Genomic DNA, 25,590 nt, shown 5'->3' with positions numbered 1-25,590 from the left:
ACTAGTCATCGAAACGTCACATAGAAATTGTTATTGGTTGTGAAAAAGGTCTTCTCATAATCCATACTTATACCAAACCCGAAGAAAATGTTTAGACAAAAAATCTTTCATTTATGATGATGTCGGTATTGAAATAGCGTTAGCCCTTTCGCATATTATTTAGTATTCTAAATTAATCATATGTTCACGATAAACAAAATTACAGCATTAATCGAGTCAATTCGGTTTCTGTCCTGTTTATGTCGGAAACATTTTAACATCTGAAAGGAAAGCTGCATAGTATTTTCGAAATTAAAATGTTTCAATTAATTGGAGCAATACCGGGGTCCTAGCATTCTAAAACTGTTTATTTTCAACTTCAATTGCGAGACCTCCGTGTCCTCAAACCACCATACTTCTCTCTTTGGTTCTTCCCGTATCCACACATAGAACGAACACCTTGGACCCTGTATACAGTTGCAGGACACAGCCCGAATTCCAAATTTCCATATTTCATTCAGCTAATATTTCGAGGAACCTGAAAGTAATGCTAAAGAAAGACAAACGAAAGTCAATCTATGTGCAATACAATAGAATATAAAATATTATGCATTGCGTTATCCACTAAAACAAGCTAAGCTGGTGTTTAATGAAATATCGGGTGTTACATTGTTGTGAGGATGTTTGTGAGGGTCATTCTTAGAATGGAAACTTTTTAATACAGCACGAATTACGCTGTTTCGAAACATAAACTCGTTGAATATATATCCAGTAAATTTATTTTTATTTCTATTTGGGAATGAAAATCTGTCCGTAGATACCAATACAGATTATATTCAGACACGTGCAACTTTTCATCAAATCCAGCAACAGATTTTAAGTAAAATATAATAATTGTAAAATATAGTTTGTATGCCTTGTTAGATGCTATCATGTACATATCAATATGTACTGTATTAGAGGAAAAGGCGTTGATAAGTTGATACAACTTGCGCCTAATCCTCTGCTCAAATTTGGGGCAATAAATATGTTTAAATCAATACCATTGCTCTTGACTGCCAGTAACTTACATTTATAACTATTAATCCTAAAAATAGATAGTTATAAAATAGCTAAATTAATGAAATGTAGCCGGCCCACAATCCTTGAGGTAAAGCCTAAGTTTACCTATATAACCTGCAGGAGTATTTATGTCAGCTATTTAAGCCGGCCCGACTGTTAACATATACAATGGAGTTTAAATGTTTGTTTTGAATTGTTTACTCGTTGTCAGGGGAAGTAACCCGTTTTTTGTTATAAACCTTCGCACTGCTGGCGATATCGGTCATTGAATCGTCCAAAATTTTATGTACATATATACATATTGCAATGCTGACATACCTCCATTAGGATCCAGTGTTATATGGGCTTTTACCGTCTATATTACTTCTTTGACCCATATTGTAATGCTTTATATATATAATTAATGTGTATAGTAAATACATGTTTAAACGTGGCATGGGTATGATATTTATTAATTTGTACTACATCGTATTCAGTGAAAGGTAATAAAGCTTGTTGGAAAATATTATGACGGTTATTTATTTAGAAATTTAAATGGTCAAACGTATTTCACACATACGCGGACTTACGGTAAACAGAACACATGTGTATACACACTGTTTTGTACGTACTTTAAATTAAGAACTTGGAATTACAACTCAGTGTTATACAGTACACATGTAGGGCGGTTATTAGTTCGTACATGTTAAAACTTCGACCCTTGTTTATTGCATTGTACTAAAGGTTAGAAATAGTATGGAAACTTTGTCATCGAGAGCTTATCATCCACACAGCAAATTAGCTTATTAGTAAAATTGTGTATCTACATGTACAGGACAGTCGGGAAACAACACCGGGACCCTCTTTCTGAATGAAACACATCAGCGGAATTCGGTGAACTGCACAACCATTTCGTTACCTGTAACTAGAGTCTGGAAACAGATTAAGTTTCAATGGAAACCCTATTTGTCAACACTCTTTCGAGTATGTATTTTCTACGTCAACGAACGTACTTTATTTTGACAAGGTGTAAACAAATTCCTAAACGGTGACAATGGTGCATCAGTATGTGGAATTGTGTGTATGGCGGATTAGTTATAAAAGCGATTTGTTGCACAGTGCTAAAGCTTGCGGATATGATAATTTCTGAAAAACGAAACGTGTATCGTTACCATACGTATATTCTGTATAACCTGGTCGTATAATCAGTTTGATTCTTAACAAAACTGTGATTATGCAAACCGGAAGTGTGATACCGGAAGGACCCACAAGGACCGGAAGTGTTCATACTGATAGGACGCACAGACATGGCTCCATCATCGGCGACACAACTCCAACACATACGATGGCCGTGGCTGCCCTCCCCAAACCTGTGGCCATCGTCTGCTGTGTGTCGAACTTCGCCTTTCCCGGACTCGGTAAGAAAACTATACCTTACTTCCGTTAACGCATGCGTACAGCTGTATACACTTGCGTCGGTGTTTATCACCTGACTGAAATCGATGAACTCAATGCAGCCGATAATCTCTGTTGTATTATCTCTTGAATTGTTAGGCTCGAGGAAGTGGCCCCTCGTACAAGCAATTACAGGGGAAGGTAACTACGCGTTGACCAAGGTCAAGGTTGCTACCTTTATGTCAAGGTCATTTATATACATGTATATAATAAGTACATAATGAAAACAAGGTGTATAGTACAAGAGAAATGATTAAGGGTTTCATATCGAGGTAGGACAGACTCGTTTAGGACAAGGTTTACTTGTAGTTAAAAAATAAACAAACAAACAAACGATAGTATGTATATGAACATACAGATACGTACATATACCATCGTGAAACTTAAAAAAAAGGTATGCAAGCTTTGGTGACGTTTTAACTGATGTGACCTTATTACATTTTTGTTATAAAAGACATCTTAACGTGTTTTTACAAAATACTGGGCAGTTTTTTTTTATGTATAACGTAACAATCTTATGTAATAAATTTTAACCCGCCGAGCAAAAGTAAAGTCTGATAAAAAGGAATTCCTTTAATTTGCGTAAAAAAATATTACGGAAGTTAAATCTGACCGACATTACACCAACAAGTATGCTAATTGCTGCCAAATTTTCTTGTAAAAATGTTATTATCGTTTAAAGCTACCAAAACATACATTTTAAAGTTATTTTTACAAAACAGATTAGATGAAACAAGAATTAAATATAAGCTGAACTTTTATCAAATGCAGTCTGTTTAAACTGTATGCACTATGTATTACATGGTAGTGCGAAATCAGCCCAAGCTTGTTGACAGAACGGTATTAGTAAAAATTTGTACATAAAATCATTATCAGTAAATTACTAGTACATTAGTAAATATGTAAATTAATGATTTACTAGTTTTGGGGAAAACACGATTGGGATGTTTAAATTGTATTAATAATATTACGACAAATGTTGACGTCATTTTTGTGACATGTTATTGAACACAGTTAGGTTAAATCTGTATACAACGTTGACCACAGTCAAACATACTCTTTACAAGATAGAAATAAAACAAGGCCAGTAACTGATATTAAAAATATAAACGATTTAAATATGAAATCCATGCAGATAGTATAAGGCCAGTAATTAAAAAATAAAATGCAAAAGATGAAAATCAAATACAATCATAATAAAACTAATATAATTATATGTATACATATATGTAGTTATGTACAGCATGAAGCGTTGTTTTATTTCTTTGATACCTTTGTTGATATATCTCATTTAAAATAATATCACTAGTTTGAAAAAGTGATATAGCTCATTCAAAATTTGAAATGTTGATATTCCAGATAGTGAATTGGGAACCAAATGAGATAAAATGCCAACATTAAAGTGTCGTCAGTTAATATGACGAAACAAAAACTTTCGTGATTAGTTATTTCAGTATAACAAAATGCCCAAAATATGGGGAAGAAGGTACTACATATAGAAATTGTTGAATATCAGATCCGTGCAATAGTTCAGTGTGCAAAGAAATCTTTTCCTTGGTTTTCAGATAAGTCTTTTCTGAATTATTACAAAATATGTGTTTGTTCCTAAATGTATTTAACATTACGTCATCCAAATATTTCGTAATACTGTCTTCTTATCAAGAAGAGGCATATGTCGCTTAAACCGGAAGTTACTTACACAACCGGAAGTAAATATGTATATCTTATATGTTTATACAGGAACCATTTTGACCGGATTTGCACTGTGTTGCTGTGATCGTCACGGCGTTAGGAACTGCTCGGAGGCGTGTGCTAGCTGTACGGCGAACATTGTGATCGGATTTCTACAAATTCTTCTCACCCCTGTATTCCTTCTGGGTTGGTTATGGAGCTGTATGTGGGGTATCCTCTTCCTTCGCACCGCAGGTAACGTACCGAAAAGTTTGGTGCTTAATAGATAGCACCTTCCGGTCAATTATGGCATCTCGTGATCACAGGAACCAAGGGTTTTGGCACGTGGCTGACGTCAACCTTATGAATATGCCAAAAGTGGCTCTATGATCGCGAAAAAGTCGGAAATGGCGTGTTTTTGGAGGAAACGGAGATCATGTCCGCGGAAGGAGAACTCATTTTAAGTGCATATAGGACGCTTTTACCGAAAATTAATCTTAACCCCTAAAAAAGTGTAAAATTATTCTGAACACATTTCTTTAGTTCCAAGAATAGCTGTAACAAATTATCAGGTCCCTGTGATCATGATGGGAACAAATCCTGGATAAAACAACGTGTACCATTAGGATAAGGATTGAAAAGCTTTTTGTTTCAATGTTCGTTCCGGTATGAACATTAAAAAATGAATTAAATACATTACATCCTAAATTGTATAGTTATTGTTGATCTAAATATATTTATTCTATGTATTTCCTTATATTTTCGATATTGGAAGAGTATGTGTTGTCAGTGCAAACGAGATTCCTGGAACAGCCTAACGTCACTAACATGTTTGGCTGACTCACGTTATTAGAACCGGTATGAGAAGCTTTAAAATGACCCTGCTCGAATGGTGGTCATGCCATTGGAGGTTCACCGTAACACAGAGATGAAAATCCTATATATTAATTACATAGCGCCCAAATGAGTTATGACAATGCTCTTAGTGCGCTGAACAACACGTGTTATTTACACAAAGTGTTCAACAATCAGCTATGCAACTCAGACATACTTACAGTGTGTATAATTCACCATGTCAGTGATTAATTCTATAATGTGAGTTATGCCAAATTAAAATCTGCCTTTCAGCGTTACCTTTCCATTGTAAGGTGTATGTAAACATTTAGTCAACGACACCGTTCAATATTAAACCATGTTCTATAAAGACAATTGTGATGTCTTTAGTTAAAATAGGTAGTTGTTTTGAGCCCCGGAAACATATTTACACATTGCATGTGGGACCCCCTGTATAATTGGGTTTTGTTTTTGTACCCTCTGCTTGGAGACACAAATGCGACCAATATAAATGTATTGCGCCCATTGCAATATTTGGGCCAATCACAGGTTCTCTCTACTTCAGATCACATTTTTTGCTTCAAAGCGCCTTCCTTGGCAAATCTTATTTTTGTCCGTTCGTCCAAGTTAAGAACACAATGGGATCTGTCCCAAGGCCGGGACATTCCAAATTCCTTAAAATGGTAGTTGTTATTCCCTGTCTAACGTTCAGCATTAAAGGTAACGGCAACAACTGGTTCACCCGTTGTCAGTATGATGTGACCGGGAGGGATATTCTGCTGGCTGCCTTCATGATGGTAATTCATAGGGATAGCGCTCTGAAGTCGATATCAGATCCGCGCAGTCGCTAGGAGATGATTACACCAACACATCCTTCCTTCGGCACACATACATTACAAACATGGAACCATGTCCTTAAATGACTTCACAGTTACTAGAACGTTTAATCCTACAACAAAACCAGTTCGGTATCTCGACAAGCACAAATACACATTTTAGGCTACATGTACATGCATCTTCTTTCTTTATTACCGTTTAGGTTTGCCAATATACTGTACACGTTAAAGTATACACAAAGGGACCCGGATGCCGGAGAATATTCCGGAATTATTATTTTTGATTATTATATTTTATTTCATCTTTACTGCATTTCATTCAGTATTCAGACCATAACCACAACTTGCTTGAACTATAGTTAAATCGTGTAAATTTATCAATATCTCTTTGATTTTCATATATGTTTTGACAAGAAATATCAAACAACATTGATTATATTTCGGCCTTAGTTGTTACTTATAGTTCTGATAGGATTTTGTAAGATTTTAGATAGATAAAGATATATTCATCTCATTCCTCATTCTCGTGTTGTAGATGAGTATGACACTCAACACAGACATCGTGACAGTGTTTCGACATCCAATGACATCATACTTCAGACAATTGTCAACATTGAGGCATGCGCAATGGACCCTGTTCAGCTCCGACGAGCGGCTAATCAATATGACGCGGACAAATACGACCCGCCCCCTCGTTACGAAATCCTCATTCAGGATTATGATGAGGATGAGGATTTGGAGCCCTCCTCTGAGGACAACGAACCTCCTCCTCCATACTGAATCCTAAGTAGGTGTCATTGACAATGAACACTCTCTTGGGTATCACCCTCTGGGATCAGTACGCCTGGGTCCACTCTCTGGGATCAGTGTGCCAATGTGATGTTGCATGGATGTGTATTTCTATTCCATCGAGGAATTAAAGAACGAATTTGTGAAAAGTGAAGTCAGCCGGAAATCAGAAAAAAACATAAAGGTTGATCATTGTGATTGATAACTCTCACCAAGGCGAATTAAACAAGGATACCGGATCAAATTATTTGCAGAGATAGCTCGGGGAATGTAAGTGTGATTTTGAAAACGAACATAACACATTCACCGAATTAACATGTTCTATAAATGGTGAGATGTTTACAACGTTACAAGTGTGTGATTTCTTCAGGTGTCTGCTATATTTCGTAGAAGATTGTTGTTGGCGGGTGTTGTACCGAATGAGATTAAAATGAAAGATTTTGTATTTTCCTTTGGTCAACCTGTCCCCTAATTATAAAAAAAACATCGGCTGGATATTAAAACGACCGCAACCGGATTAGCGGCGGCTTGAATAACGAAACTGGATATTTGGACAGCTTAACAAGTGGTGGTTGGATTAATGAGACTGGATAATTGGGAAATCAGACTAGTGGTAGCTGAATTAACAAGGCTTGATTCTAGTAGTGAGACAACCGGAAGTGTTGGCTGGATTAACAAGGCTAGATTATAATAGTGAGACAACCGGAATTGTTGGCTGGATTAACAAGGCTTGATTCTAGTAGTAACATAACCGGAAGTGGTGGCTGGACTAACAAGGCTTGATTCTAGTAGTGAGACAACCGGAAGTGGTGGCTGGATTAACAAGGCTTGATTCTAGTATTGAGACAACCGGAAGTGGTGGCTGGATTATGAAATTTAGAATGTAGTTCCTTACTAATTCATTAACAGTTTATCAAAACAAATCCTTGTTCGATACATTTTCGGCAACGGCAGTGTCCGGACTAAGATGTTTGACTTCTCAGATGGGTTCTGATGCGCTCTACACTGTTGACCATAACACGTTTCCTCAAGAGTATACATCCAAGCCACCAACCTATTTTGTGACAGACAAGGCGTCGTTCTTCTACCCTCATAAATCGATCAAGTGCTGAACAGTTCGCACAAGGCAACGACTTACGAGCAAAAGCTGTAACCTGTCAAATCTGAAACCTGTGATATCTGGATACCTGTATAAATAAGTCATACGACTTCATTGTTCTGCTACTATACTCTACGGTGAATGTATACTGGAGAGTTCAGTACGCCGGAAGTGTAGTGATTATATACAGGAGGGGACATTCTCTAATGAAGATGTTCTTCTCTATTAGTTAAGTTGGAAAGGGCTTATAACGTCGGAAAATTTTAAAATGAACAGTGAATTGGAAATATATACACAATGTTGTAAAATAAGTTGTGATTTTAGTCAATCACCTTTCATTTAATACTCGGATCAATATTGTGTCAAATACAGATAATATTATTGATGTCATGCTGATTGGGTAGGGGAGAAGGTCACAAGAGTATGACCGTTTAAGCGTTGAGGAACATAGTGAGTGATTTATGTGAATCCTCTTTGATTTGACGTGTTTTTCTGTTTGTGTACAAGTCTTGTTTGATTGTCCTACATGCCATATCAATGCAATTTCGGCATATTGTATTAAAAAAAAAATCACGGTATTTAAAACCACGAACAAGTGTTTGTGTTTGAGTGCGTTATGATGTCAGTATCAATAATTGCTACGACGAGTCTCATTTTTTTCACCTTTATATGAGCGATACACGTTTTATATATGTATAATTTATGTATGTCGTGCGTATGTATATACAGCGACAGTTACTAGGAAAATTCAAATGCAAAGACAGTTAAAATCTATTTGAAATTGTATTTAATACATATCCAGCTTTATTATTTTTCTTTAACATTAGATATAATTTTTATTTTTATTACGATAACATTTTAACAAACAAATCAACTTTCATACATGACTTGGAAAGAATCACGAAAGAAGGGGGATAACTCGTACATTTACATTGTACTGTATATATTTCGCATTTCTCGCTAAAAGGACAGAAACATGATAATTAACAGCTCAAAAGAAGTGAAAAATAAAACAAAATGAAAAAAAATAACATGAAAATTAATGTAGTTGATTTGTGACCTTTGTTTTTTCTGTCTAAACTATGCATATACGTGAAGAATGTGACGTTATACCCTTATACCATTGACTGTATATGAGACATTTTCTTTTGTATTTTGAAGCACACAGAAACCATCAAGTTAATGTATATTGCATATAGGTTTTAAGACATTTTGAATTTTTAGTTAAATATACTGATAAAACAAGATTACAACAGCACCCGGAAAAATGGCGTATAATTTATAAGTTTTATATTCAACACACATTCTAACTTAATGAAAGAAACAACGCATTTCAAACGTAAAGGTTATACTTTCGGGTCATATACTTCTCTCTTCCAGTCCACACATCCAGTTCACTAAACTTTCAACACCAAGAGACATTCTGCATTAGATCTAGGGTAGTGAGACATATTCACACTGTTTAACAATAAATGGGGATTCATTGAACAGTAATTAAAACAATAACATTATGTAGTTATATAAAATCAAAAATACAGTTTCTGTATAAAAACTCTGTCAAATATTGTTTTCTGTTCCGATGTTATAACGATATGGAATTTGAAACGGCTGGAAAACGAATAACTTAAGTTAAAATGGGTAGTTGTTTACTGTTTGACGCTAGCGTGGAATGAAATCTTTACAGATATTTATTGATATACAGATTAATACTAACAAATGTAGGGGTCAACAAGTTCACGTTCAGATAACCATAATTTATAATATTATGAAAATAATTGAAATCTTTCAAATAAAAACAATTGAAAATTGTATTTTTATTAAAATTAAACTATATTTTCTTTTGTTTTTATTTAGAAATTACACATTCTTAATCTTAATTTTCATTAGGTCAAAGTAAATTCAATGAAATTAAAAAATTACCATTTTGTTTTGTAGCTGGGATTATTTTTACGTTTTTTGTATCAAAATAAAGTTCATATATTTACAAAAGTATCAAGATAGACCACACATTCAATTCATATTAACTACAAATCGATCAGGATTTTTTACGACGATGATCAAAGTTCGTCTTTAGTAGAGTTGAACTTGTTGGAGTCTAACCAGGCAGCGTACATAAGGTAAACGTCCTTGTGCTCGGTGGGGCTCACGACGAATCCGAGCTCGCGCGTCCTCTGTAGAGCCCAGTCTAGGTCTTTGTTGTACTGTAGTGCGGCGGCCAGCACAGTCATGTAAGCTGTGGAAAATAAACAGGCGAAACAGTGTTGAAGTGGAGTTATGTATCACAGAAATGATATTTTATGTAAAATAGAGAAATAAAATACCAAAACATCAACCCACAATTATAAAATCGGAACACAATGTCGGCATACTAATAATAATACAGAAATTGAAGAGAAACCGAAAACAAAAGGAAATACAACAACAGGAATCTAGGAGACACCAAAACAAAAGGAAAGACAACAACAGGAACTGACAAGTCACCAAAATCAAAAGAAAGACGACAAAAGGAACTGAAACGACGCTGAAACCAAAGGAAAGACGACAATCTGTCCAGTAATACAACAAGACAAATTATAACGTACAAATAGGTTGTGGTACGTTTATCGCATTAACAAAGAGGCCAGTATATAAATTGACCGCTTTATACAGGTTTTAACGTGCTTAGAGTGAACCTGCAAAACAAGTTATCCGGAAAGGACCTCTATATCCTGGTTTATTGGTTATTTGGATTACCTATCCTGGCAGGCTGTGACGTATACATATCTATCTTGAGGTAACATTCACACATTGGTTTATCTGTCCTTAAGCTGACTTCCACAGACATGTTACCTTAGGGTGACATCTATAAAATTGTTAACCTGTCGTTACGATTAAGGCTGTAGATGCAAATAGGTTAAATGTCTTAAGACCAGAGTGACGTATGCTCTGGATGTAGTATTCCTTGTCCTTCAAACACCTGTATATATGGTCTTCCTTTTCATTCATTTAACTTTCATCTTTCACTGATGTAAAATGTACAAACAAGTGACCTCTATATATTACGACCTCTAGTAACAGATAACCTCTACCAACAGGCGATCTTTACAGATAGCAACCTCTACAAAATGAATGGTGTCCTCTACAGACAGGTGAATCCCCTGCTGACAGGTCACCTGTACAAACAGGTGACCTTTAAAGATAGCAACCTCTACAAAATGAACGGTGTCCTCTTCCAACAGGGGTCCACTACATGCAGCGGACCCCTGCTGACAGGTGAACTCTACAGACAGGTTGTACCTTTACAGACAGGTGACCTATACACACAGGTGACCCCTACAGACAGGTGACCTTTACAGACAGGTGACCCCTACAGACAGGTGACCTTTACAGACAGGTGAAAGCTACAAACAGGTGAACTTTACAAACAGGTGACCTCTACTGTCATGTGACCTTTACAGACAGGTGACCTTTACAATCAGGTCACCTCTACTCCATGTAACAGGAGAACTTAACAGAATGAGTACCACTACAGACAGGTGACTTCTACAGAAAGGCGACTTCTATAAATAACTTGTTCATTGGGTCCAGATCACAATACTAATCGAATAACATGGAGGGGGTGAAAAGAAGTTCAAATTCAGATATAGTTTCTTCTTCGAAAAATACAAATCAAACCTAAATAAACCAAATTAAGAGAGAATACGACAGTGCTTAAGCGTGATACATATAAATCATCAAATATTCTCTGGATTGACGAAAAGGGTGGGAAGTGGCAATCGTAAATATATTGCATTAACTACCTAGCACGAACACAAAACCAGGTATGTCATTAAAAGGTTTCTTGTTTGGTAAATTTCGTATTCCCAAACAAAATGACGTCAACCATCGATAGATTACGTATTATCGGAAACGTATCTAAAACCGTATAGCCCACCTCTATAGACAACTGACCGCTGTGGACAGGTATGTAGTAGTCTACTTACCGACTCTGTGGGCGCTAGCACAATGGACGAGGACAGGCTCTCCCGTTCTCCCGATCTCCAATAGCTTGTCCTTGTATTTCCCGAATAACTCTGGGCTAAACTTTCCACCAGACACTGCAAATACACAAAACGTGGTATAATTAGATCAAATGAATGATGATGGGATAAGCCTGTACATTTTGATGCCCAGCCGGGGACATGGCACATTCCAATATTTGTAACGAATCAAGTCCGGATCACTAGGCTAAGAAAATGAGATGGGGCCATGGATAACGTCATTGTTTTCTTGGGTAGATTTTATTTTCGGATTACAGACACGAGTGCAAGTAGAGTCTGTAGCCAATGAAACGCAAGTACAACACCCGAGGATATATGACGAAAAAGAATTTACTATAAATATTTCAGAATTATTAAGACTGAAATATCTGAAATATCATTTTGGGTGAAAGTTACTTCTCTTCGTGCGTGTCAGCAATGTAAGGCATTACATGAGAGTTTAGTAATACAAAGGTCGTGATCAGTAGGACAGTCCTGAATTTCCAGAAATATTTATCTTCTGAAATATTACCATGCAGCTCACATGCGTTTCAATTGTACAAAGACGAAATAAACATGACCAACTGTTTATAAATGTTCCTCCTACTCCTTTTGTCACCTAGCAAGGAAGGCATTTACCACTTAAAACAGTGCAGTATCTTATCCTTAGCTTTATATTTTGGTTTCTATAGGAGAATTACGGTACCTTTAAGGCCTTTTAAAGGTTATTACGCGGCTTCATGAAAATGTTTTACTTAAGATTTTTAAAAATCAAATCGACAAATGTTCAATTTTGTTTTTAATTAAATAAAGCGTGCAAGCTTGTCACGACCACAGGTTCATTAATGGCATATATATATTTTTAAACTCAAGCGTAATCAATGACAAGGGGATACAAGGTGTACAAAAGTAAACATCTAAAAGACAGTTAAGCTCAACTAATCACGAACATTTGAATAATCTCAAAAAGTAAATCTAACGAACCATCTAAGTGGTCTCACACGTAAAACAGTCTCAAAATCACAAGTGCCGGTGAAATGTGTCATCGTGTGTCGGATATGTAGGACAGTGAAAAGAAAATGCGACATATTCCATCTATCAACTAAACTCGTGCTATTGGTTAGACTTATATAAAAAAAATCCAACAAGTTTTGGTGTACAATCATAGTCAAAACATGTTTGTAAATCATACTTTAACACATTAATTACAGAAAAAAATCCCCAAGCAGGATTGTTACTTACGACCAAATATGGCGTAATTAACTTCAACATGGCAAAAAATCTTCAACAAAGAGCAACATTTTGAGTCAGCACTGGACCTTATTTCTTAACTGGTATGACAAAAGGGATGGAAATGTAAATAATATTTTTCCAAAACTTTTTATAACTTTATGTCAAGTTTGAAATATTGTAAAAACAATCTATTAAATTGTCCTAATTTCTTTATTGCAATAAACGAATTTGTGTATTTTTTCCACATACTGTAAGAGCAGAGATGTATAGTGTGTATGTCTGTGATAAAATACAAAAGGAACAGAATACCAGTATGATATAGCACTTACGGACTGGCATATGATAGTATCGGAAACCCGCCTTTTCTAGAACTTGTCTCTCCCGGTCTTCGTTATAGCCAATCTCGTCTCCAAACTCTCCTGAATTACGCGATTCGAAATTGACGTCAGAATTCTTGGTCACAAAAGAATTGTTCTTTGTGGAGTCAATGACAATATTCTTCAAAGTGTCCGGTTTTTGTCGCGGTCCAGTCTCTTTGTTTCCGTACGTCGGTGTGCCATCTTTAACGTTGATGAGAGTTACCTGCTCTTGGGAAGGATTTCCGTTTTCGTCATCAACTCCCATTCTCATGTTGATAACGTGGATGAAGCCGGCCATTTGTATATTTTCCAGGTGACTTTGGCGGATCTGTCCCGCAGTGAACCAGTTCTGATACACGGGGTGGGCCATCCAGTAGTCATACCATTCCTCTGGCACCACATTTGGTTGAGGTAAATTCTCCGGAATCGTTTCGCTGTTGATTTTCGCTACAGTCTCTAGCGTGAAGTCCATAGTAAAATCTAAGCCCATGACGGCGGCCATCTTGAATATGTTTTCTGTGTTGACTTGAGGTGTGAAATTTTGGTCGTGTTTTGAAGCGTTGGCTAAGTACATCATGGTCGTGAATGCTATCGTGTAAGCTCGATTACAATGGAGGAGAATAGGCTTTTTTAATGTTGGAATAATGGCAGATATTTTCTCGACGGCTACTACTGATGCCCAATCGCAATTATCAGACTCCAGTACAACTCGATAATCTAGACCGGCTAGTTGTGCGATCTCTGCAGCTTCGGCACTAGTGGGCAGATACTCATCGCCGATTTGGGATGGTTCATCATCATGAAACAAGGACACAATGCTTTTAAATCCTCCGTCAGCTGCGTATTTGATCTGTCGTTCGGACAACCTGCCAGCGACGTGAAAGTCGGGCGTCAGCTCCTTGGCCCACCAAAGTTTCTTTGGGGCCCGGAGTCCCGGGGCCCGCCTCTGTAGGAACGTATCGACATAGGTAGTACGGTTCGTGTGTTGTAAATATTCTGCTCGCAAAGACGTTATAACCAATCGCAATATCAGCAAATGTAATGATAGAACAAGATTCATGCCTCCGAACAATCACTATGTACCTTACTTGATTCCTATAAATCCGAGAGGTCCCGAATGATGACGTGGCTAATTATAGCTGGTTTCCTGCGATCGTGTATTCTCTAATACTGAACATTCACACACACACAAAAACCCCATAAAATCGATGGACTATTATATCATCCTGATACAGACGTGTAATATTTCGCCTTAAATGGAATCAACGCCATTTACTAGGTTACGTCGTTGCTACATTAGCTTGTCCTTTGCCGTGTCCACTGCACACAGCTGTGCGTGTTACCATGTCACGAAAGCACACGGCGTACGTGTGCGGCGGGATTGTGGTGGCACGTACTAACTCATAGACTGACAAATCACCATCTCTTATCTCTCGTGTCTTTGGTCTTATATTATTTGTCTACTCTTTTGGTCTGTTATCTTGGTCCTGTGTTATTGGTAAAGACTCTGGTGTTATTGGTATAAATTCTGGTGTTATTGGTAAAGACGGATGTGATTGGTAAAAAATCTGGTGTTATTGGTCTAAACTCTGGTGTTGTAGGTTTAAACTTTGGTGTTATTTGTCTAGACGCTTTTATTATTGGGCTAAACTCTGGTGTTATTCGTCTAACCTTTGTTATTGGTTTAGACTGTTGTTATAGGTCTTAAATTTGGTGTTATTTGTTTAGACTCAGGTGTTATTGGTTTAGACTCAGGTGTTATTGGTCTCAATTCTGATGTTATTGGTCAAAGCTCTGGTGTTATTGGTCTTACCTCTTGTGCTATTGGTCTAGACTCTGGTGTTAGTGGTCCTAACTATGGTGTTATAGTTCTAGACTCTTTTAGTATTCGTCCAGACTCTTAAGATTGTGTGATTGGTCTAAACTCTGGTATTATTGTTCTAGAGTAGTGTCCTTGGTCTGTTATCCTTGGTCTGTTGTTATAAGTCCAATACGTGTCTGATGATTGATTTCAGTTGATTTTCAGTTTTTGCAATTTCCATCCGGTCTCTTGTTTATTTTCAAATTATCGCATTTTTGCTTTACAGAAAGTTAATAAACCAGGAGCACAACACTTTAAGCCTTGTCTATATATTGTTTCTGTCGTGTGAGGGCCCCAACCTCCAAACCCCCGTCTCTATTTTACTCGGTGACATTTTACACATCTCTATTTTTAACACTACACACGTTTTGGTCTATATCCTTCACTTGACCCACTTAAGTTGCTCACAAGCAAGCACTGGAGTGATGTTACTATGAGTGGCAATGCTACAGTGGCTGACGCCTGTCCTGCTTCAGACTCCGATTTGCACTTTACTCTGAGCTGTGTGGACTTAATCAATTGTGATGAATTTCTGAACAACAGATAAGGAAATGTGATGCTTGCACTAATTTGAGAAAACGATGGCTATATCATAAAACCATGAAATAGTGCTGAAACTAATGGTTTAAATCTGCTTATTCTTAAAATCCCTTGTTCTTACTATTTATTATCATTTTTGTTATTACGAATGGTTTATATTCAGTCCTTTGTAACCTTTTGTTATTTTATCGTGTGAACAATGTTTTTGTAATCACGCATATAAAAATAAGCAAGCAATTGATTCGCTAAAAAACCAAAAAAACACCATAATAAATATGGGAGGCTCATATTACGATTATGGTCGAGCAGAGCGAGGCGATGTATATTAGGTGTGTGTGTAATGTTTAAGTACGATATCCTAACACCCCTGCAGGTCGGTGCTTGAGAAAACCTGCAATAACCTGCTGCTTGTTGTAAAACGCATCTTAAATGGAAACCCCCTGCAGAATGTGGGAGGCAGGGCGTAAGAATTGTACCTGCTGCCCCCATTGCATGATCGTAAGAGGCGACTACATTTGGGATCTTATCTTTTCTCTACTTTCTAAACAACTTTCTTTTTCCTAATGTCTCCCTTGACAATGCCTCACTTTTGGCCTTTAGTTGAGCGTTCGCTCCTGTGAGGAAGGCTTTGGGTTCTGTCCCCTGGTGGAGACATACCAAAGTCTGTAAAAAAGGTAGTTTCTACTCCTGTCTAACGCTCAGCAATGTAGGAGTAGGACGACTAGTTCGCCTGTTGTCAGTATAATGTGACCGGGTGGGGTGTCCCGCTGGGTGTCTTCGGCAGTGTGTTTCAGTGAGGTATCACTATAAAATCTGCATCAGTTCCGCGCTATCACAAGGAGACAAACACGAAGCAGCCTCCGAAAACACACGCGTACACTACACGCATGCATCTTGCATACAGGGAAGGTTGTGATTAAATGACCATAGCTGTTGATGTGACGTTAAATAATACTAAACCAAACCATTCTTTTAATGTGGTAGTTTGAAGACGTTTACACTTTCAACCAATGAGGCATTAAGTATGGGTCAAGCTCGTGTATGCATACTGAAAATCTACTTGTCGAATACCATGAATTTATGCCTTATATTTCATAAGCTTATGTATCAGGTGAACGAAGAGCGTTGACGTGAATCTTTGACCATTAACAAAGATTATTTGGAATGAATCTTACCTTCATCTAGAGATATTGTTTGTTTTATTCACTTATAGATAAATTTTACATTTGTGTTAAATGTTTACAATGCTTGCGAGATAAGAATTATTTGATTTTAAAATACAATATATTAAAATATAATTTGTGTAAAATATTATGTACTATAAATAAATTCTTATCGTTGAACTGTGATTTTGATATCCAAATTACATTGTATATAATAATGAAAAAAATACATTTAGAGAGTTTTGCAAGGTAACCATTTGAGCCCAGGCATGGTGATATGCAGTTTTGTTAAAATTGTTGTTAGCTCGGGGTTGCTTTTGATGAAAAATCGACCCACTTGCTTAGCAAATGTATAGTTTGAAACTAGACTGATAAAACAAGATTAGACAAAAAAGAGTTTCGATGTCCAATAAATGTCATTATGTCAATTGAAAGTCATTGTATAAATATTTTTTCAACTTAACCGTTTCCCTTTATATTTTTTCTATAAACAAAATGTTGCTTAGTTTATTCGCTAACTTTGCTTCAACATGAACTTGTGACCTGGATTAGGCCAAGACTCATGACAGTCAAACCACAGCAGACAGGATAATCAAAGTCATAAAATTCCACCGGACCAGACCGAGGAACCAGACCAGACCAGCGTTTAGATGGGCCATATGTATGTCCCTTGCACCTACTGTACCTACACGCGGGTTAGAGATAAGCGGGTTTAAGACATAATACAGTGTCAATACATGTGTGCCTATATAGTGCTAAACAAGAATAGCCATAATAGTTAAGAGTGCAAACATTGAATAAGAGAAAAAAAATGCATAAATAATAATGCGTCTCTATTAAAATGGTGTTTTCTATGAATTCAGAATAAATATGCAGCGTAGCTATATTTCAATCATCATAGTAATTCAAACTTTATCTTACAGTTTGCTTATTATACAAATTGTGAATTCAGCCTTGGGAGTATGGACTCGAGAGCTGTACGAGAGGCAACAGTAACTGTTTAATCTAACTCGTGGTTTCTTTGACCTAACAGAGGAATGTAAACATATCCTCTCGTCGATCAATATTTTACCTCGGTATATAGGAGCCAAATAATGATCATTTTGAAATATTTTTTGATAACTATGTACTTCAAACCATATCAAAATCATCATGTGATTATTAAAAAAATTAACCAAGTATGAAATATTATACAAGTACCGCAAAAAATCAAGACTATCAAGATTGTTTTTGCATCTGTTGATGTGTACTTATCGATTATAAGCAAAGCATGACTCCTCCCAAACAGCAATTTACGGGCAGAATACAATGGGTTTTTTCATTGAAGTATATACCCGGTGCATTTATATATTATTGAACGAAAGACTATTTAAGTCGAAATGCAAGTGCTTAGACAGCCGAAGAGCTGAGAATGTATTAGTACAAAACACAAAACCATGACATTCCAGAAGAAGAAAACCTTCGGTGAAGCATTTCTTATATCGCGATTGAACTCGTCTTTAAACCTGCTGTTATATATATGTCATTCACCAGTGATGCAAGACACCGTGGACACGTGTTAAACACGAAGAACGTATCTTAAATTATCACAGATAATTATGTATATAGTTGGTAAAATAACTATCATTACCGTAGTTATTCTTAAGCGTAGTTCGAGACAACTCCGATAGAGAACCCTGGTAAAGTAACAGAATGTATATATAAAGAACACCGACGGGTGCTGGTAAGTATTTTTTGTCTATGTTAATACAAATATTTGTAAATTTGCAATGTATTGTGAAACAATAAAATAAAACCGCATTTATTGTGAAACTTACACACACATATTCACAATAAACAAATATATCATGCAATCTTGTGGCAATCATGAACCACACAAAAATGTAACACAATATTGGTTGGTAGTAAGGTAATTATTTGGTGAATTTTGTATCAGAAAGCACGTAGTATCATCTCCTCTAGGGTTAGTGTATGTTAAGTGTGATAAGCGTTTTACCCAGACCCATTATATTTGGCTGCACACTTTCATTACCAACGACGCTGGTATGAGTCTACATACAGCCTCTATATAAAATACACCCCTGGATTACACGACACGTCTTAGCATTTAAACAAGCAATGACCTCACGTAATCCTGGCTGTTATTTTACCCAGAGTACTGGTGATATGTTTTAGTGTATTCGAATAAATTCATGTTCCACACATTTTTCATGAGTATTACAGAAAACCGATATTTTCGGGTATACAACGATTTTTTTTTTATCTGTGTCAATTACATATTTTCGAAACGTTACTGTATTAAGAAAGTTCCTACTGAAGAAAGTAATTATTGACGCCATACTTAAATATTTTAGTAACTTCACGCTTGACAAGAAAACTGCGCCGTTTTTAGGTGAGTACTCAACGCAATTAAATCGTCTTCAGATTTTTAGTTAACATTTGCCAACCAATTTTTTTATCAATATGTAACTACATGTGTTTATGCGGGGAATCAATAGAACTGCAGTATATCACTGCATTACCTGTACGTAAGAGAGGCGACTAATGTGGAGGACATTTGACGGTGACAGTTTGTATGGTTTTCTGAATTTGAAAAAAACAAACAAAACCCCAACTTACAAGCACTGAATACCACTTCGATAGGAAGTATTGTAAAAATCAGTCGTTATTAAAAATGCTTCTCTTAAATCCAAAAGCTCATCCCAATAGGATTTAGCATATTATATATTGTAAAATCTACTATTGCACATTCCCTGAAACATTATTGTTTTGGTGGTAGATACTTGTTTGCCATAAATGCCATAGCATGAACACGGTAGAGTGACACTCGACCCGGTCACACTACCGATAATGGATAACACCACCAATCAAAAACATATGAAACATAAGAACCTCAAATAATTATCATTACCAAACTCTGAATACAAACTGTCTCTTCGAAGTTTGCAGAAATTTAATATTAACACAAGGTCAAATAAAGAACGGTCCTGTGTTCTATCACAGGGGAAAATGGTATCAGGTAACATGTAAAATTCTTGGTAGCAGGGGAATTACATCTGCAAAGCAAACCTGATATCACATGCATAATAGATTATGGGTCGTGCACCCTGCTTCGTACATGACACCGGATATTTACACATGCACGTTTCGGGTGTACATTATAGGACGCTAAAAGCGAGCTCACAATATGCCATTCGTTACACCTGACCTTGAGCTTTTAACTGTTCAAACAGTCAAATTTTACAACACTGCATACATGTACACTTAAACTGATTTAGTGCGATGAAGTTCCTTAATGATAAATGTTAAGTGCAGAGCTTTTCATCAGCACTAAATAAAAATCACGTGCACTTCGAATTAGCCATTTGACATTAAGTTACCTTTTTATGCCAAAAAATTACCATATGTTTGTTGCCTTTATGCACATGCATGTGACCAAATCTCGTTTTTATAAAAATATTGTTTTTGTCCTGACGTTGACAGAGATAAGGCATCACTTATTGTGTGAATATTTATTTTATTTCAAATGTATGTGCAAACAATTTAAAAATTGCGCGTATAGGAAAGCAACCCGTAGTTTATATCAAATCTCGTACAGATAGATTATGTCCGAAAATGCAGTATCATTATTTGTGTGAAGACAGTTAATAACGATGCATACACCATTGCGTATATAGGAAAGCATCTCGATTTGAATAGAGATGGTAAAGAGTATCCGATGAATGATATTCAGTTAGAAATTAGGCTGGTTTACTTTATTCCAGCTCCTTTATTACATTTAATTTTGGTTATCAAATGTTGATTATTACATGTTGATGATTACATGTTGATTATATGATGTTGATAATCAAATGGTGATTATTAAATGTTGATTATTAGGTGTTGATTATATGATGTTGATTATTCTGTGTCAAATTATCGGAGCAACATTATTCTTAATATATGTGATAGTAATGTTGCTGAATCATTCATTTTAAGTCATCATCTCCATTCATTGAAATTATTTTTGAAAACATACCGTGAGTCAATTTAATTGATGTGCATCCAAAACTCATATAAGTATTTAATTCAAATTATATCGACCTTGTAAACCATTTTCATCTAAAACACTTTTCTCTCTCCAAAAATACATTTTACGATAACAAATGATAATTGTTAAGGGTATTATCTGTCCTTTCGTTCCAGTTGCTAAGATACCATGACCACACGCAGACATGCAAAACTGAGTATGAAAGGTGAAATGTACATTATTACATTTGTCAAAATTATTGGAAAATACGTATTTGAATTTGTTCTAATACACGACTTTAGTTTTAATTACATTGTTGTATTCATAATAAAAACCTTCAGTAATAAACAGGTCTTCATCTAATATTGCTAACATATTTCGACGTTTATGATATATCTCAGAGCAGCTAAGAATTTTCACGAAATCATTTAAATCTTCACCACCCCATTCAATAGTTAATATTATTTACAATAACATATCATTAAATCAGCACACACACACTCGCTAATTTAGGTAGAGATATAATAACTTAAAGTAAGGGGTAATAGTAATTATTCCCAATAAAGAAACCACAACAACAATGTGGTGTTGATTAAAATCTTAAAATAAAATACAGATGTGTACTTAGTCAGCTATACTATTGTCCTAATTACTGACATGTTTGACTGCTCGCAATAAACGTAGCTTACAATTGTAAAAAAGGAAAATAGTAGCATAAGAAAAAAAAAGAAAAAAACGACAACAAAATAATTGATTATCTCTTGACATTTGTTGACATGTTGTCGAATTGTTGAACACATATTGCATTTATTTGTCTTATTTGTATTATAGCATTCCATTATTTAACTGCCATGACTTGGCCAAAAATTTATGGGAATGAATATAACTGGTGATTTCACAATTATGAATGAAACTTTAAGATAAAAGAAACATCATATCCGTACTGACATTTATTTTTGCTACAAATGAGATCACATGACTTAGCCTTTTTACGAAACGTTTAAAAATAAACTTTGCAAGAATTTTATAAAACATTACAAAGGAACTGAAGCAGAAAAGATATATCAGTATGGGATAACATTGAAATATACAGGTAACCCAGGTATGTAACATTGCCTTGAAGATCCGGCTTGATGATTATGCACGATTGTACCACAAAAACAGTTTGTGCAGGTAACATAGTGTAAATAGATTACAGGTGTGTTAACTTTTCTTGTTTTAAAATTGTTTAAAATTTTACTAGACTCGTTGTAGAAGAAAGACCTTTGCCAGATATAAAATCGATTGTGTTATAAAATCGGATCTAAATTCATCACAGGTAAAAAAAAAATATATATATATTTTTTTTATCTAGGTAAAATAGTTGCTATGGACCTCCTTGGATATTTCATTGTTTTTGGACAAAGACTTTGTTGAAAAGATTTTAAGTTCGTTAAACTCTTTCAAAAAGTACCGAAATGCCATAACTGTGACACCGATACTAAAGATGGGGTGATTTTTGGTTCTTATCGATTTGTGGTAAACATTCTAAATCTAACACCGGAGTCAGTTAAAATTTCAGGATTTTACACAAAATGATGCCATGTTAGTTTGCTGTCTAAATGACGCAATACAATATTGGCACCAGTACACTATTTGTCACAATATAGAATACCTTTTCACTGCAGTACCCATCATCATATCAATTGTAATGTTTACCTAATGATTATGCGTAATATTAAAGACCTTTGTTAGGAAATCATCTCTACGAATGTAACAAACAAAACAGAGTAAATATGTTTAGAATTGTATATCACAAGTCTGCATGCTCTTTGCATAACGGATCTGATGTTATCCAATGACCTGAACATCACATTTGATTGAGTGAAGATGTTGCAGCACAAACGAGGTCGATATCTATAACAAGTACACATATATTTTCGTGATGTGAATTCTTCTTCAGTAAGCCGACCAGGTATCCAAGTGTTTCAACATCAAAAATCTGTTTCTCGTGCTGCTTTTGAGTAAACAATATACACTACATTAACTGAAACGCTTCAGCAACAGTTACATAATATAATAAAAGAGAAGTGTTTGGTGACACACAAAATGCAATGATATCAAACTTTCATAAATACATAAAACAAATATTTGGTAGTAATACTTACAGACTGGCATGTGATGATACTGGAAACCTGCCTTTTCCAGAACTTGTCTTTCCCGATCTTCGTTATACCCGATCTCGTCTCCGAACTCTCCTGGGTTTCTCGATTCGAAGTTGGCGTTCGAATCCTTGGCCACATAAGAATTGTCCTTTTCAGAGTCAACGACAAGATTCTTCAAGGTGTTCGGTATTTGTCGCGGTCCAGTCTCTTTGTTTCCGTACGTCGGTGTACCGTCTTTGACATTGATGAGAGTTACCTGCTCTTGAGAAGGATTTCCGTTTTCGTCATCAACTCCCATTCTCATGTTGATAACGTGGATGAAGCCGTCCATTTGTAACTTTTCTAAGTGACTTTCACGGATCTGGCCAGCCGTGTACCAGTTTTTGTACACGGGGTGGGCCATCCAGTAGTCGTACCAAACCTTGGGAACCACGTTTGGTGTCGGCAAATTCTCCGGAATTTCTTCGCCGGTGATTTCTGCGGCAGTTTTTTGCGTAAAGTCCATGGTGAAATCTATCCCCATGGCGGCGGCCATCTTGTAGAACTTTTGAATGTCGACTTGAGGTTTGTAATTAGGGTTGTGTTTTGAAGCATTGGCCATGTGCATCATGGTTACAAATGATATGGTATACGCACGATGACAATGGAGTAAAACCGGCTTTTCTAGGGTCGGCATAATGGCAGACAACTTATCCACAGCTTGGACTGAAGCCCAATCAGAGTTTCCGGATTCCAATACGACCCGATGCTGTAGTCCGGATTGTTTCGCTATCGCGGCAGCCTCCTCACTCGTGGGGAGATATTCCTCTCCGATTTTGGATGGTTCATCGTAATGATACAACGAGACAATACTTTTAAATCCTCCGTCCGCTGCGTATTTGATCTGTCGTTCGGACAACCTGCCAGCGACGTGAAAATCGGGCGTCAGCTCCTTGGCCCACCACAGCTTTTTGGGGGCCCGTAGTCCCGGGTTCCCCCTCTGCGCGAGAGTATCGACATATGTACGGCTTGACTGCTGTACATGTGCAGCTCGTAAATGTGTGACGATTAATCTCAAAGACACCAAGCGTAATGTTAGGGCAAGAGTCATGACTATAACGTAGTACTGAAAACTGTAACCATTCACTCTGCTGTGTAATCCTAGACCGCACTTGCGCACATATGTATGTTTCTATGAATGGCAAACACTAAAATATGGTCGATAAGAAATTGACTCTATTCGGGTCTCTATGATATGGCAGATATTGAGGGAAAATCAAACGTAGAAAATGAATGTGTACTACATTTGTATCAAGGCCAACTCCACTTCCAGGGTTAAACTATTGTTTTCGTTTTGACTTTTGAACCAAACTAATCTGAAATTGTTACTGAAACGGGTGTGTAAGGTTCAAAGTATGGACATCATTTGACGAAAATGTGCGATTTAATACAAGAATGCTTCATTAATTTTGCATTCAGAAGCAAATAATTACGTAAATCTCCTGTAGTGACGTATCGAATAGTAAATGATAGAGTCTGAAATTCGCCTATGCACTTATTTAAACAATATTCAAAATAAATCACATGCGCTAACCAACATGTGCCTGGTTATATATTTGTATCAATTTCGAACAATACTTGTTTCAATAATAAGTTTAACTTGTTTCAGTTAATCGAACGAACATTATCAAAACATCGAAAGTGAACGTGATTGGTCTTAATGTACACTGTTTCTACCTATCATTGTTAAGCTATGTCTAAACTATCTTTCATTATTCTAGTACGTAATTCTAGAATTATCGTTTCCTGGTGATTGATATTGGAAAAAGGAACTGTGACGCTTGACAAATTTTAAAAAGGTAAAATATAACCAACGCTCAGTGGTAACTCCTAAATTAACTTCGTGTTAAAATACAGGAATCGAGTAAACACAGACAGCGTATTATGATATAGGAACGGTTTTCCTAAGGGGGTTGTGAATTGTTGTGAAATAATCCACATGTTTGGAGGAAATTTGATTATTTTTATTTTTGAGGAAACGAATTGTTTTTCTGTTGACTAAAATCCTTCGTGAGGAAATGGAATGAAAAATATACTGCATATAACCTTATTTCGTATAAACTCTCTATATAAGTATATATATAGTTATATTCTTACCCATCCTCGATATCCAGGGCTTACGCTTACGTTTGCTCTCTACATCCCTGGAATATGTCATAGCAAAATCGAAGGCAAAAAGATAGCAGTTTGATTGGTCTTGGGTGAAAAAACTGACCAATCGCTAGGCTGATACATGTCCTTTGAAGATTACAAAGGAGAGACGCCCGACTTCAAAGCCTGTCATTTTTTACCGTTACCTGACCGCGAGATTCTTTTAATGTACATCAAAGGATTGAACTAGTCTTCTTGTCTCAGCAACCAGGTGGCGCACACTGAGCCTTCAAGTTTGCTATTCCAGGGGTGCAGAGAGCAAAAGTGAGTGTTACCCCTGGATATCGAGGATGATTCTTTTAGAGTATTATAGAGTTAACTAGAATAATTAATATAATCATTTGTAGTGCTATATCCTTTTGTGCGACAAAATGATATACTTTGTTTAG

General features: G+C 36.2%; 2 protein-coding genes across 3 annotated transcripts; one reads left to right on the top strand and one right to left on the bottom strand.

Moving 5' to 3' along the window:
• Positions 1 to 1,521: 1,521 nt before the first annotated feature.
• Positions 1,522 to 8,732, top strand: LOC110456130. Its single transcript, XM_021506697.1, has 3 exons — positions 1,522 to 2,438; positions 4,216 to 4,401; positions 6,352 to 8,732. Exons 1-3 carry the CDS (start codon positions 2,255 to 2,257, stop codon positions 6,594 to 6,596), a joined length of 615 nt encoding a protein of 204 aa, XP_021362372.1. The 5' UTR covers positions 1,522 to 2,254; the 3' UTR covers positions 6,597 to 8,732.
• On the bottom strand, positions 8,358 to 24,190 carry LOC110456117. 2 transcript variants are annotated; one of them, XM_021506684.1, is made up of 3 exons: positions 23,015 to 24,190; positions 11,667 to 11,780; positions 8,358 to 9,937 (listed from the first exon to the last, which is right to left on the bottom strand). In XM_021506684.1, the coding sequence occupies exons 1-3, from the start codon at positions 24,099 to 24,101 to the stop codon at positions 9,762 to 9,764; spliced, it is 1,377 nt and encodes a 458-aa protein (XP_021362359.1). In that variant the 5' UTR covers positions 24,102 to 24,190; the 3' UTR covers positions 8,358 to 9,761. The 2 variants fall into 2 exon arrangements, with proteins under 2 accessions (XP_021362359.1, XP_021362352.1); XM_021506677.1 differs by lacking the exon at positions 23,015 to 24,190 and adding an exon at positions 13,265 to 14,683.
• Between the last annotated feature and the right edge of the window lie 1,400 nt (positions 24,191 to 25,590).

This window comes from Mizuhopecten yessoensis, unplaced genomic scaffold (genome assembly GCF_002113885.1).
Source record: "Mizuhopecten yessoensis strain PY_sf001 unplaced genomic scaffold, ASM211388v2 scaffold1011, whole genome shotgun sequence".
Classification (NCBI taxonomy): domain Eukaryota; kingdom Metazoa; phylum Mollusca; class Bivalvia; order Pectinida; family Pectinidae; genus Mizuhopecten; species Mizuhopecten yessoensis.
Note: the sequence above shows the minus strand (reverse complement) of the source record. Positions and strands in the feature narration are given on the sequence as shown.

What these genes read in the sequence shown, in the direction of transcription:
- LOC110456130 (XM_021506697.1), top strand. Translation starts at nt 2,255, where the DNA reads ATGCAAACCGGAAGTGTGATACCGGAAGGACCCACAAGGACCGGAAGT. An exon ending in CTTCGCCTTTCCCGGACTCG is followed by an intron (nt 2,439 to 4,215) that starts GTAAGAAAACTA and finishes ATGTTTATACAG; the next exon opens with GAACCATTTTGACCGGATTT. An exon ending in CCTCTTCCTTCGCACCGCAG is followed by an intron (nt 4,402 to 6,351) that starts GTAACGTACCGA and finishes CTCGTGTTGTAG; the next exon opens with ATGAGTATGACACTCAACAC.
- LOC110456117 (XM_021506677.1), bottom strand. Translation starts at nt 14,354, where the DNA reads ATGAATCTTGTTCTATCATTACATTTGCTGATATTGCGATTGGTTATA. An exon ending in ATACTATCATATGCCAGTCC is followed by an intron (nt 11,781 to 13,264) that starts GTAAGTGCTATA and finishes GTGTATTTGCAG; the next exon opens with TGTCTGGTGGAAAGTTTAGC. An exon ending in TGCTAGCGCCCACAGAGTCG is followed by an intron (nt 9,938 to 11,666) that starts GTAAGTAGACTA and finishes TATTTTCCACAG; the next exon opens with CTTACATGACTGTGCTGGCC.